This window comes from Euprymna scolopes, chromosome 30 (genome assembly GCF_053919585.1).
Source record: "Euprymna scolopes isolate OS-2025 chromosome 30, ASM5391958v1, whole genome shotgun sequence".
NCBI lineage: Eukaryota > Metazoa > Mollusca > Cephalopoda > Sepiida > Sepiolidae > Euprymna > Euprymna scolopes.
The window spans coordinates 42,306,763-42,321,071 of record NC_136511.1 but is presented as its reverse complement, the minus strand read 5'-3'; the positions used below and the strand labels follow the sequence as shown (position 1 = coordinate 42,321,071).

Below are 14,309 nucleotides of genomic sequence, written 5' to 3'. Positions count from 1 at the left end.
TTATCAAATCTCCAATACTAACTATTACTACGATACTACCCCATTGATTACTGTACACACAATAATCCTTATCTCCGAGTGGCTTCTGGGCCTTGATAAGTGGTGACCCCCATGTAAATAAAAATAATAAGAGAGAGATGAAACTTTGAAATCATGAATGCATACGTTTAGTCAGCATAACAATGCAATTCGTAATCATCTCTGATCTATTGTGTCTGTATATATACCTCTGTGTGTGTGCATGTGTAAACACACACACACACACACACACACACACACACACATGCACACACACATGCACATATATATATATATATATATATATATATATATTACTGACTAAATTATATATGTAAATTGTAAGAATAGAGATTGAAAGGAAACGGAACTGTTTTCAGTCACTGCAAAAAAAAAAAAAAAAAAACATTGTAAGGGAAAAATCAAAACGAAAACTTTTGTCACAAGTAGAAAAGTAAAAAACAAAAAAATGTCGTATCTCCTACCTTTGGGCATTGCAATGCATTATTGCAATGTTCTAACTGGCAATCTGTGTATCCATCATGGCAGCTGCATGTCGTGCACACATCACGCCGCCAATGGCTTCCATCCTAAAAATGAAAACAACCAAATAATTCTAGCAATAATAATTTCTAACTAAAGAAACGTAACAACAAAATAAATCATTGATTACAACATAGCCGCGAAGGTAGTTCACACCAAAACATGTGGATCAAATTTTATCCCTGTTCTAGTAATAAACAAGTGCTCGACTGAGCTGACCCCTGTCCTCTACAAACTCCCACTTCCTTGAAATATCGATCCATATGTTTCCACCTACACTTTGCTGAAATCTTTGCGTCATAATTCAATTTAGCGATAGTTCACTTCGAAAAATGCTTCTTTTTAGCCAACAGTGGTTTTGTTCCCTCGGCATCAACGCCAACAGAGTCAAAATCATTGCTGAGATGACTTATTCCCTGTTGACAGAGGCATGTTACTGGTCTTGTACAGTTCTAGGCGTTCCACCTACCCAGGCTTTACCTTCTCTCTTTGAGAAAGTGTTAGCATTGTTAATTGGTCGGGAAATGCCGACGGATCTGGTGAGGCATTCTTTGCAAGCTCTTTCTCTCGGGCGCCGTTTTTTTTTTTTTTTTTTAATCTCACTTTCCGACCTTTGTGTCACATCATCCCGTAGTGAAAGGGAGATAAATAACCTATTTGGCCGAAGTATGGACTATCTAAACTGTTATTGCATACATCCTAACGGTCATCCCTGAACGTATATACCGCACGCTGGATAAGTTAGATGAAATTAGGGCGGAAGACATCTCCAAGGTCTTTGACATGATTTGGCATAAAGGCCCAAGGAAAATCTACTCGTATGGTATTAGTGAACAAATATTTGATATAATCAGATTTGTTTAGGACACATCTTAGGCCATGCCTTTCTTTTTTATAATCATTTTCTTTTCTTTCTTCCTCGCTGTACCGTCACCTCGAACACGGCTCTGTCTTTTGCATACATTGACTGTCGCACAGCTTCTCGTTTGTCTGTAACGTTTACGTTTGAAATACCATTTTCGTTTTATTTTAATGTATCACTTCCATCGTCAGATAGGTATGTTATATATTTTTTTTGTTATTATCATCGTTGTTAACAAGAATAACAGAATTGACTTTTTAATAACTTTATTTTACTGTAAACAATTTGTTTTCAAACAACCCTTAACGAGAAGACTTTTCTTTCACTGACTACCAGCTGAAAGAGAGAGAGAGAGAGAGAGAGAGAGAGGGAGGAGGAGGAGGAGGAGGAGCCAAACAAAACTAATGCAGAGCTAGTAGTTTTAGTTTGAATACGAAAACATCTTCACGTATTTTTACATCGTAAAGTATTTTTACATCGTAAAGTATTTTTACATCGTAAAGTACGTCTCATATTGTGGATGTTTTGTGACTGTTACAGATGATCTTAAGAATCCGCACTTCCTTTTGGAAAAAACGTACCTGGTAGATATTGCCTTCGTAGCGACATTCTCTTCGAGGTTGGATCTTGCATGAAGGGCAGCATTCCCCGGGAAGAATTTGGAGTTGATCCTCTGGACAAATAAGAACTGGACAAGCCGGTTTGTGACACACCATCGTTCCATCCTAAGATTTTTTTAATATATATATATATATATATATATATATATATATATATAAAAAGAAAGTAGATTTATCAGCATTAATACAAAACGTAAAACCACATAAATAAAAAAAAAGACAATGTATGGAAACACAACAAACAAATACACTGAAATAAAAAAAAAAAAAAACATAATTTTTTAGTGCGATGTAAAATCTGTTTGAATGAACTCCCGAAACAATCTTTTTAAAAATGACTTTCTCATTTTTAATGAAAATACGAATTTTGAAAAATAAGGGAGACAAGAATTTTATAAAAGGAATCGAAAAATGACATCGGAGTGTTATGTTGGGCACTGTATGAGCAACACCGAGAGACCTAAGAAATTATTATTATTATTATTATTTTTTTTTTTATTGGCTCACAAGGAGCTTTCACACAGGTCATCAGAGATCTCTCCTTGACAATAACCTGTAGTGTTCCCTGGAAGCTGAGTTATAACAAGCCTTCCCAGGTTTCTAGGGGTCTCCACCAATTTCGGTAAAATTTGCAAATGAATTTGTATTATCGCAACAGCCGCTTACTATTGATTTCTCACTGGCAACGACCAATTTGAGTGGCAATAAGCCTCTCCAAGGTCCCAGTTCTCTTCGCACTTGTCCAGAAGAGGTCTGGTCAGTGCTCTCACCCCAGTTTTTCCATACTCCTTTACCCTTCTCGGCTATTTGGTATCACTCTTTTTTTTTTTTTTTTGAGGGGGCTTGGCGGTGATTGGACAAGGAGAGGGGATGAGATATGCAGCTTTAATGTTCTTGGTTTCATGTAACGCTTCTTCATGTTTTGTTTCTGTAGCAGTTTGTCTGGTTCGCTCATGTGGCTCCAGAGACTGGATGGTGAATGTGAAAAATGCAATCAAGGAAAAATGTGAATAGAAAAATCTTTGGATAGATTGTTAACTGTGAAATTTTAGCATGTTAGGTTGATAAATAATAACAAATAAATACGTGACAGACATCACGCAGTGGTCATATAGTGATATGTGTATTGATGACGTAATTTAGAAAGGACTAAAGGTTTTTGATATACACGTAGAATATATATATATATATATATATATATATATATATATATATATATATATACCCAGCTGTATGACGAGTATGTGCGGAAGCGCAAAAGAATTGTGTGCCAGTGTATTAGTTGGGCCTAACTGCGGCAAAAAAAAAAAAAAAAAACGAACCCTGGACCTTTCGATTGCAAATAAAACGTTACCAATGAGCTACATCCATCCTACCTACAGCGACAATTGAGTTTTGCCCAATAGTTATAAAAAGCCATTCGGGGGAAGTTGAAAAAGAAACATATCTTGTCCATCTTCAAGAACAGGCCTGGTGGTTGGAGTGTGGTGTCTGCTTTGACGCTGCACCCACGTTAAATTGTTCTTAGTCAATGGAGGGATAAACCTTTCTATTCCGAGACGATTTTTTTACACTCTACCAGAGTGCCCCCCTTGGGGGGGGAGCTGGTTTCTCCCACATTAAAAACGACCTTGTGTCACATTTTTTTTTCGTGAAGAAACCGATAAATAACCAGTTGAAAAAAAATTGCTCTATGATAATTCGTTCGAGATCGTGTCGATTGACGGTGTTGTTCGGGATCGTGTCGTGTCGATCATCAGTATCATTCGGGATCGTGTTGTACCGAATCGTCAGAGATGTTCGAGATTGCGTGGACGAACTTGTTCAGGACCGTGTTGCCACGTGTAATATAAATATATATACATGTTTATATTTCTTTTTTTTTTTCGTTCTCTCTTCCCTCGTGAAGCAACAAGCTGTACAACAGTTACCGATGGAATTGTACGACCTTTAATTGCATTAAGCAAGTAAAATAATAAAAATAATAAAAAAGAGAAACCGAATGAGTGGATCCTAAATGAGGAAGAACAGATAAGGATGGTGGAGAATTAAATATTAGCTCATCTGTCGGAGAAAAGAAATCCTCATTAATAACCATTAAAGTTAATTTCTGAATGTAAGATATCAGTTTCGCAGAATTGCAAAATAAATAAATAAATAAATAAAAAATAACAAAAAAAAAAAAAAAAAAAAAAAACGAAAACATCTATTTATTAAGATAAACTGTTACGTCGGATGACGTAAGAAAAAGTTATTTAACATGTGCGCCCGTAGAATAGAACATTATCACCGAAAAGAAAACAAAAAAACAAAAACAAAAACTGTCTCGCTTAATTCTGTTCTGTCAGATCAAGGGAAACAACTCTGACAATCAAAACAAAACAAGAAAATAAATTGATATAATTCTCATACATTTGATGGTTACGATTACTATGTGTTTGTCTTTCTCTCATATTTTGTTTATATTAATAAAATGATAACGATTTTTCCCCTCTACACACATATATATTTCTGACTAAATTATATACAAATTTTCTATCAGATAAAGGGAAATACACCAACATACAAAATAGAGATTAGTTACAATAATACCACATTTACTTGAGTAAAAACTAAAATGAGAGATTAAATTGATTCAATTCCTTTATATTTGACTATCATAGCTACCCGGCGTTGCCCGGGTGGAGAGAGGTGGTATACTAAGGCTATTGAGCAACACCCAGAACAAAAAAAAACTTTTGTTTCAATCAATATAGCAGCGAGTATGCATGTGAGTGCAAAAAAAAAAAAAAAAAAAAAATTAACCGCAGTAAGCAGGATCGAACCTGTAACGCGAAAAAGGAAAATGAGATAAAAAAGTTAACACGCTAGCTGTGACAGCTAGCGTGTTAACTTTTTTACCTCATTTTCCTTTTTCGCCCATGACGACTTATGACGTCACGACGGAATAACGTTCTTTAAACCTTAAGGTTGCTAGGTGTATGACTTGCAAAAATGTCGACGCAAAAAGTGACCCTTTCTTGCAAAAAACGGCCCAGTTGACCAGCACAGAATTAATCTTTTTGGCCAATTTATAGATATTTTTCGTCCGAAAGATTGATCTTTCTAACGATACTAATTTTGTCAGGGTTCGATGCATCTGTAAAAAGTTTTCGGCACACGCACACACACACACACACACACACACACACACACACAGACACACACAGACAGACAGACAGACAGACAGACACACACACACACACACACACACACACACACACACACACACACACACAAACTAACACACATTTTCCCTTTATATAATAGACTAGCCTGGGTGCCCGGCGTTGCCCGAGTGTTTGGAGGTGTGTGTTGAAAAAAAAAAAAAAAAAAAAGTTGTAATAGGCAGGCAGTCTCGAACCTGTGACGTGAAGGCGGAAAAGAAAGTGAAAGAAATTCTGACGTTTTACCGGTACTCTATGACGCATTCAAATTTAACGTAGTCAATCAAAAACAAAAGCTGACTTGCAGAAATGGCGTTGCTTTTAAGCCTCCCATGAAAGGAAATTAGACACAAAGTCGTTTTTAATGTGTGTGTGTGGGGGGGGATCAGCCCCCCCCCGCAGAAAAGGGTTACTCTGGCAGTATCCAAATAAATAGTAATTATCTCAGTATGAAGGGTTTCCCTTATATTGATCAAGGACCAATTACAGAACAAATACTACCCGGCCCGACGACCAGGCGTTTGCATTCGAATAGTTTCACTTTATTTATACGAAAAAGACAAACAAATACTGGAGACGATGGCACGGTGGGAATATTTTAACTCGATCAAAAAAAAAAAAAAAAAAAAAAAAGGAAAGAAAGGATATCTATTTGTGAATGCGAGATATTACGATCTGGGAAATATATGAAAACTTCTCGTGGAATCTAACCGGCGCAAGAAGCCAAATGCAAAAAGCCTTTTGTGAACATACACAAATGCTTGCGCTCATTTTACCCTTTATATAATAGACTAGCAGGGGTACCCGGCGTTTCCTGGGTGTTTGGAGGTGTGTGTATGTTGGGGGGGGGGGTTAGATCAAAACAATCCCGTTTAAAAAAAAACGTTCGCCGGGTGTTTGGAGGTGTAAAAGAAAAAAAAAACAGTTTTAGTAGAAAGGTAGGCTTGACCCCCAAACCTTTGAAACGGAGGTGGAAAGGAAATGGAAAAAAAAAACCCGCGACCTAACCATCTCGACCACGGGAATAGATGAATTGATAAGTGTGTTAAGTTGACATTTATAAAGCAAAATTAACAGGTGCGAGAACATTAAGTCGCGTGATGTTTGACTTAGTTTTGCGTTGGAAGCCAGTTTCTGTTTTCCCCGCTACGCAGCAATCAAAAAATATCTCGAAAATAGCTTGTAAAAGTCGGGTAAATTAAAGATAGCTGCACCCGAGTTCCTTAGTCGTAGATATTATTTAGACAGCATATAAAAAGTTTTAAGAAGAAGCGAGCCAACTGAGAATCACGGCCAAAAAAGCCTTTTGTAGACACACAAAAAAAGCGAACATACATACATACATACATACATACACAAATTTTCGCTTTTATATATATAGATGTTTAAGGTCACAGAGACATGCAAGCAAGACCTTAACCAATCTTGTGACTCCTAAACTAACTCAAAATCCCCTGTTTTATATGTCAAATTTCACAATATTGTATTCGCATTTCATCAACTTATACTTCATTTGACCCTCACCTTCTATCCTGGAACTAAGCATGATCATTCAATAATATCGTGCTCTAGTGTTTTTTAATTACAAAGTCATCTCAGAAATATTGTAAAGTAGGTGTTGTATTTAGAAATCAAATCCTGATGCTACCAGATCAGGCCGTCTGAAGATACTGGCTTCATGATCTGCAATGTATTAAACATTGATGTTGTTTTTTTTTCCTTTGCTAAACTCATTCATGTTATGTAAAGTTAAAAACACGCAAAACAATTTTCTTATACAAACCAACCAAACCAAACACTTTGAATAAATATTTGTAAATGGCTTGTGTTGCAGATTAGGACACTCGGGGTATTGCTTAATTATCTGAGCCAGAAGATTATTATTATTATTATTATTATTATTATTATTATTATTATTATTATTATTATTATTATTATTATTATTATTATTATCGTGCAGATTGAATTAGATTTGTTTTCAAGAGAAAATTACAATTCAAGAACAAGCTTGGTTAAACGACATGTTAGGAATTTAACTTGACTAGATTCTATGAACAATAACAAGAAGGAATCTTAGATAAATAAAAACAAATATGTTTTGATAGAAAAGAATGTGGTGGACATAAACAAAACAGGTTTCAAACCTAGATATAAAATCAATAAAATTGGGCCAGAGAAAACGTGATTCATAAGTCACTTGTTAGACTTTTGTGAAGTCGAATGACGTAAGCACAAAGTATTAGTTTGAATGCATACAGGTAGAGTTAACGAGTTTGGAGCGAACGAGTTAGAACGAGTAGATAGGACAGGCAAGTTTTCAGCTGCGGAAGCATTCAGCTGGAAAGGCAGTAATATGTAACCCCTGAAAAAAGAATGGCGTGCAACCCCAAAACAAAAAGAGTCGCAACAGGAATAACTGTAAATATGGAAAAACAATTTGGTTGTCTGAGTTGTCGGGGTAGAATATGACTTACATTTTCAAAATCGCGTCTGGGACAATAGAGGGATGGTTCCGATCAAAAAGGCATGTCCGTCCCTTATCTGGGCAAGCAGACAATGGTGCTGTTCGTTCTGTTTATTGAATTATCGTTGAAGGTATCTATGTTTATTGTATGTGTAAAAAAATGCGCGCTCACGCTCTCTCTCTCTCTCTCTCTCTCTCACACACACACACACACACACACACAACGAACATTACATAAACGACTATATGTAGTCGGTTTGCCCCCCTCGTCTATACATACCAGTTTTACATACAATCTTCATACACCCCTCCATGTCCTACGGAACCCAAAATTACCGAATTTGGCATTAAATAATCCGAAAAGGGTTGATATGCCGTAAAATAAAAACAACCAATCAACAGCAGATGATCCACATATCAACTTACCACGCATGTGCAGTTCGTGCAGTTATCGACCCGCAAGAATTCTTGTAAAGTGTAAACTTTATTTCTGAATAAGCAAACAGAAGAAACGTCGTATATTTTTCGCGACCCTAGTAAAAGAAAAGAAAGGAAAGAAAAAATCATGAGTTTTTTTTTAGCCATAGATAAAGAAATATTTTTTAATAATAATAATAATAATAATAATAATAATAATAATAATAATAATAATAATAATAACAAGCGGGACCTGTGGAAATTCCACAGAGGACTGACTCATATGTAATATATTGATGTTGGCGTTTTGTAGATGTTCCACATAAATGGAGACGCTCTGATATTATTGTAGCTCTTTGGTTAAAACTGCAAAAGTATTTATCTAAGCTAACAGCGGCGCCCGGCGTAGTCCGGTTGTAAAATACGCTTAAATATGATATTTTAATTCTTGCAATCTTGTATATATTATTATAGAGTTAATGTTCTATCGATTTATATATATATATATATATATATATATATATATATATATATATATATATATATATATGAGAGAAAAATAAGAGAAAGAAAATTAAAACTGTAAGTTGAACTTTACAATCAAAATATATTGTTCAACTGAATACTAAAAAAAAAAAAACAATTTACAAAGTCCATATTCCGCGGAGTTTCAAAGAATGCTATTCTTATTCTTATTCTCATCAGAGGACATAAAGAAATAAGCAAATTATATTTGTAGCAATGCTAGAATTTGCTAGTTAAGGCATTAAGTGAAGCCGCAATTTATTGTAGTTATAAATTGCTAAATAAAAAAGTAAAAAAAATGTTGGATATGTAAAAAACTAATATAAAAACAAACTGCGCATAATATTTCAGCTTGAATGAAACTCCTCTCAAGTTGATCCAAAATGCAAAATAGTTCTTTACAGAGAATGTATTCGAAAATAAGTCCAAAGTGACGATGCATATAATCCAATCAGAAATAGGGCCGCTGCGAAGAAGGTAGGCTCTCTCTACCGTGTTAGAAAACTACGAACACCCGAAAGTATCCTGTACCTCTATAAGGCCACCATTCGCCCATGTATGGAGTATTGCTGTCACATTTGGGCTGGTGCATCTGCTACTAGTCTCTCGCTCCTAGATAAGGTTCAAAAGAGAGTCGCTAATCTGATAGGCCCTGAACTGGCATCTAAGCTTCAGCCTCTGTCCCATCGACGAAATGTTGAATCCCTCTGCTTGTTCTACAAGTATTTTAATGGTGAATGATCTGACGAACTGCAGACACTTGTGCCCCCACGACGTAGACACCCTCGACAAACCCGACAGGCAGCTAAATCCCACCTCATACAGTAGAGATCCCTAGATGTAAAAGATCTTTCTACTCCAGTAGTTTCTTCCCCAGAACCGCTAGACTGGAATTTCATTCCAGGTCCCTGCTTCCCCATCTGTACTGACATGCAGAAGTTCAAGTGTAACGTGAACCGACATCTTGCTGCCCAAATCCCAACATAGTACCCCAGAAGTTGTTGCCCCTGATAGTAGCCCCCTACACCAAAGTGGCAATGTGCCTTATTTGGGGTGAAAAATGTAATAAATGTAATAATAATAATAATAATAATAATAATAATAATAATAATATATATATATATATATATATATATATATATATATATATATATATATATATAAACTTCAGTTCCCTCAGCTATAATCGGAACCAAGACCAAAACTTATGAAGAATTCTTGGTAAAATTATTTATTACAAGTAATGGAGGGTCATAACAATTAAACGACAGTCAATCGGAAGAAAAAAGATGTAAGAGTGACACAGCAAATAACACACACGCGATCATATTAATATATAGATAATGATAAGAAAATGATAAAATAAGAAGAAAATAATAATAAATAGCAGAGTTCCAGCATGACAATGACCCAAAACACACATGCAAGACAACCACTGCTTTACTGAAGAGGCTGAGGGTAAAGGTGATGGACTGGTCGAGCATGTCTCCAGACTTGAACCCAATAGAACATCTTTGGGGCATCCTCAAGCAGAAAGTGGATGTCCGCAAAGTCTCAAATATCCGCCAGCTCCGCGACGTCGTAATTGAAGAATGGAGGAGCATTCCAGTAACTACATGTGAAGCTCTGGTAAACTCCGTGCCCCGGAGAGTAAAGTTTTAGATAATGATGGTGGCCACACAAAATATTGAGCGTTGACATGTTGTATGTTAATATTGACAACTTTTCGTAAGGGGTGTACTCACTTTTGTTGCCAGAGATTTAGCTTTTAATGGCTATAGTTTGAGTTCATTTGAGACGAAAATAAATAAAATCTGTTATATATGCTGTAGACAGACTACTTTTCATTGTGTCAAAAAATCATTTTTAGTGTTGTCCCATGAAGAGATATACTTAAATATTTGAAGAAATGTGAAAAGTGTATTCACTTTTGTGATACGCTGTATCTTCTTTCATTTAATATATATATATATATATATATATATATATATATATATATATATATGATGATTGCAACATCTTGTCAGACGAGTGCCACTCCCTCAGGAACTTAAAGTCCATAAGCCCAAATGCCTGAGGGAGTATCAATACACAGATGATGTTACAGAGTCTTAGCTTTGTACGACAGCTAGATCTCTCTCTCGGTTCAAAATATGGAGATCCAGCAACAAGCAAGAGCAAGGTAGCCAGCAACAAATCAAACTGAAGACCAGCTTAATGCGGGTACTGGTCTCCCGCTTTATGGTTTTTTAAATCAGAGATTTGCTTCTCCTAGAAAGGTTGCCTTCACTACGGCTTACAGGAGCCCTCTCCACCCCAGGACATATATACATACACACAAATATACACGGTGCTAGTTGGCCGTTGACCCCGAAAAAGGGTTCATTCGCCCTTTGAAAGGTCTTGTTTTTAATCCTTCAGGGAGACTAGCCGCCCTCTTCACCAAACAACTCTGGTGGGGGAACCAGTTTAGTCGCCGGTGACCCGACCATGAGGCAGGTAGTACTGGGTTACATGGTACCAGTAGCATATGATATGACCTAACCACAATATATATATATATATACATACATATATATATACGTATACATGCATACATATATATATACATGCATACATATATATATATACATGCATACATATATATATACATATACATGCATATATATATATACATATACATACATACATATATATATATATACATATACATGCATATATATATGTATATATATATATATATATATATATATATATATATATATATATATATATATGTATATATATATATATAATGAAAAATATGAGCCACCTGAATACAGTTATGTTTTAATCCCAGATCTCATCAAACCTATGCGTCGAAATATGATTGCGTTTATGTAACTATTATTATTATTATTATTATTATTATTATTATTATTATTATTATTATTATTATTATTATTACGATGCTCTACTAAGGTATTGAGCACCATTGAAATAAATGCTGAAAAATTAACTTTAAATAAAACATGACCCAGTAAATAAATGTTTTTTGTTTTTTTTTATGTGAAATGTGTTTTCAATCAATTGATGTCACGTGAAGGTCATCTTTATCGAGGTGGACTCACCTCGACATTTGTGGCAGCAGCTTCCTGGGGGTCTGTATATTCTGTCAGCCGGGCAGTTCATGACGGGGCAATTTTGTTTCTCGCATGACAGGCTGCCTTTCTGATGACGTGGCAAAAAAAAAAAAAAAAAAGAAAAAAAAAGAAATATATTTTACAGAAAGTTGATGACTAAATAAAACATTATGACTGATGGCGCGATAAAGTCGGCACACATCCTCACATATTTTTATAAAGCACGTTCAAGACGCCGGTTGGACTTTTTTTGTTTATCGGATTTTACGATAGGGAATTTTCGGGTGAGGAGGGGCCCTATAAGAGACTGATTCCACAAAGTATGTCACGTGTTTTAGTCACATGGTTTAGAACGAGAGAAATGAACTGAAAATTCGGTGAGCCGTGTTCGAGTTATGTCGCTTCAAGATCGCCACTTTTTATCAGGGGTATTTTAAGCTTTTACCTGGTCCCTCTTGTGATTAACTACGATACGCAGTCGAAATTCGAAACCGGTACATCAGTGGTTGGCGGCCGGTGCTTTAACGAGGAAGCTACCATGTATCTTTGCAGAATTGATAAGAAGCCTATCGTATTAAATACAATTATTATCCATTAGTGTTTGTTTTTCTTTCTTTTTTTTTTTTTGCTTTCAATAATGATAACAGACTCAATTCTTTCAACAGGAAAATAATTTTCATTTCCTCTCTCTCTCTCACAATCTCGCTTTCTCTCTCTCTCTTTCACACACACACACACACACACACACACACACACACACACACACACACACACACACACACACACACACACACACACACGTTTCTTAAGAGGTGAACACTTTTTTATTAAACCACGTGCCTCTAAGCACAACACTTGACTTACGCGTTGCTGGGTATTCTCTATCCAGCTTAACGGGAACCCCCTCCTTTCGATTAATATAGACAAAACGAGGAAGATGAAAACAAATATATATACAAAACAAAACTATTTTTAGATGACGAGAGTCTTAGCTTTATGTATATATATATATATATATATATATATATATATATATATATATATATATATATATATATATATATATAAAGCTGACTTTATATATATACGTAGATCGTCATATAATGACTATATCACTCTGACTGACGTTAAAAGCATTTCAAAAGAATTAATGTGAAAGTTCCATAGTCGTTTTCGTCCATTTTTTTTTTGCAAATACTTTCAACCGATTTCCTTCACTCGTCTTCAGGCAGTTTTTGATTACTGCTTCGTTTAAATCGTTTATATGTTTCAGTTCAAAATACATTTAAATTACTTGAAATAGTGAAGCATCTCCATATATATATATATATATATATATATATATATATATATATATATATATATATATATATATATATATATATATATATATGTTTAAAGAATATGGATACATATATAGAGACTTAAAAGGGTTTAAAGAATATGGATAGATATTTTATATATAGATAAGAAGCTCAACATGTGGGGATGGAGCATAAGCATAGAATGAAATTATAGACAGAATAAAATAAATTTAGGTAGATATGAATTTATCTCGAACCACTCCCCCCCCCGCTGATGAGAAGCCATAAGCTTCGAAATGCCTTGCTGTAAAGAACATTTATAATCCCTCTTCCCATTAGTGTTTTTTCTTATTGAAGTGACCAATGAATTCATATATACCCATATTTATTTTATATTCATAATTTTATACTCTCTAGTATATATATATATATATATATATATATATATATATATATATATATATATATATATATATATATTAAATGATGATAGACAAGATAAAGTATATATTGGTAGATATGAATTTATTTGTCAGCTCAACTTCTCCACACTGTTATTTTTCTTTATTGAACTAGCAAATAAATTCATATGCACCAATATTTATTTTAATTCATCTATTAATTTATATATATATATATATATATATATATATATATATATATATATATATATATATATATATATATTATGCTCCACCCCACATGTTGGGCTTTTTATATCTTAATAAGTTTCCATTTAAAAGATCCTTCAGTATTTCTTTAATCTCTTCTCATGTATATAAATATTAACAACTTTCTGTACACAAAATACAATATATATATATATATATATATATATATATATATATATATATATATATATATATATATATATATATTATATTGTATTTTGTGTACAGAAAGTTGTTGGATGAGACAAATCATTGGTACCGTCGGTTTCAAGCCTGATAGGTAGGACCGTTTAAGAGATCCATATTAAACTCTCTTCAGCCAATAGTCGTCTCATCTAACAACCTTCTGTACACAAAATACAAAATATAAATACGCTCTTATTTTTCGGATTTTCCTTTTAATTGAGCACTCTGCTAGATTAAAAAAAAAAAAAAAACTAATCATATATATATATATATATATATATATATATATATATATATATATATATATATATATATATATATATTTCCACAGTCAAACAACGTCGTAGCCTGCAAGAGCTAAGACAGTCAAC

At 34.3% G+C, this 14,309-nt stretch overlaps 1 protein-coding gene across 2 annotated transcripts in view; it reads right to left on the bottom strand.

Moving 5' to 3' along the window:
* The window catches only part of LOC145254767 (BMP-binding endothelial regulator protein-like), a 432,474-nt gene that overhangs the window by 16,237 nt on the left and 401,928 nt on the right, over window positions 1–14,309 (bottom strand). For both annotated transcript variants that reach the window (XM_080113535.1, XM_080113536.1), the window contains 4 exons: window positions 11,766–11,865; window positions 8,140–8,246; window positions 2,005–2,148; window positions 504–608 (listed from right to left, as the gene is read on the bottom strand). In XM_080113535.1, coding sequence (XP_079969661.1) covers window positions 504–608; window positions 2,005–2,148; window positions 8,140–8,246; window positions 11,766–11,865 — 456 coding nt within the window. The remainder of the gene's footprint in view (window positions 1–503; window positions 609–2,004; window positions 2,149–8,139; window positions 8,247–11,765; window positions 11,866–14,309) is intronic.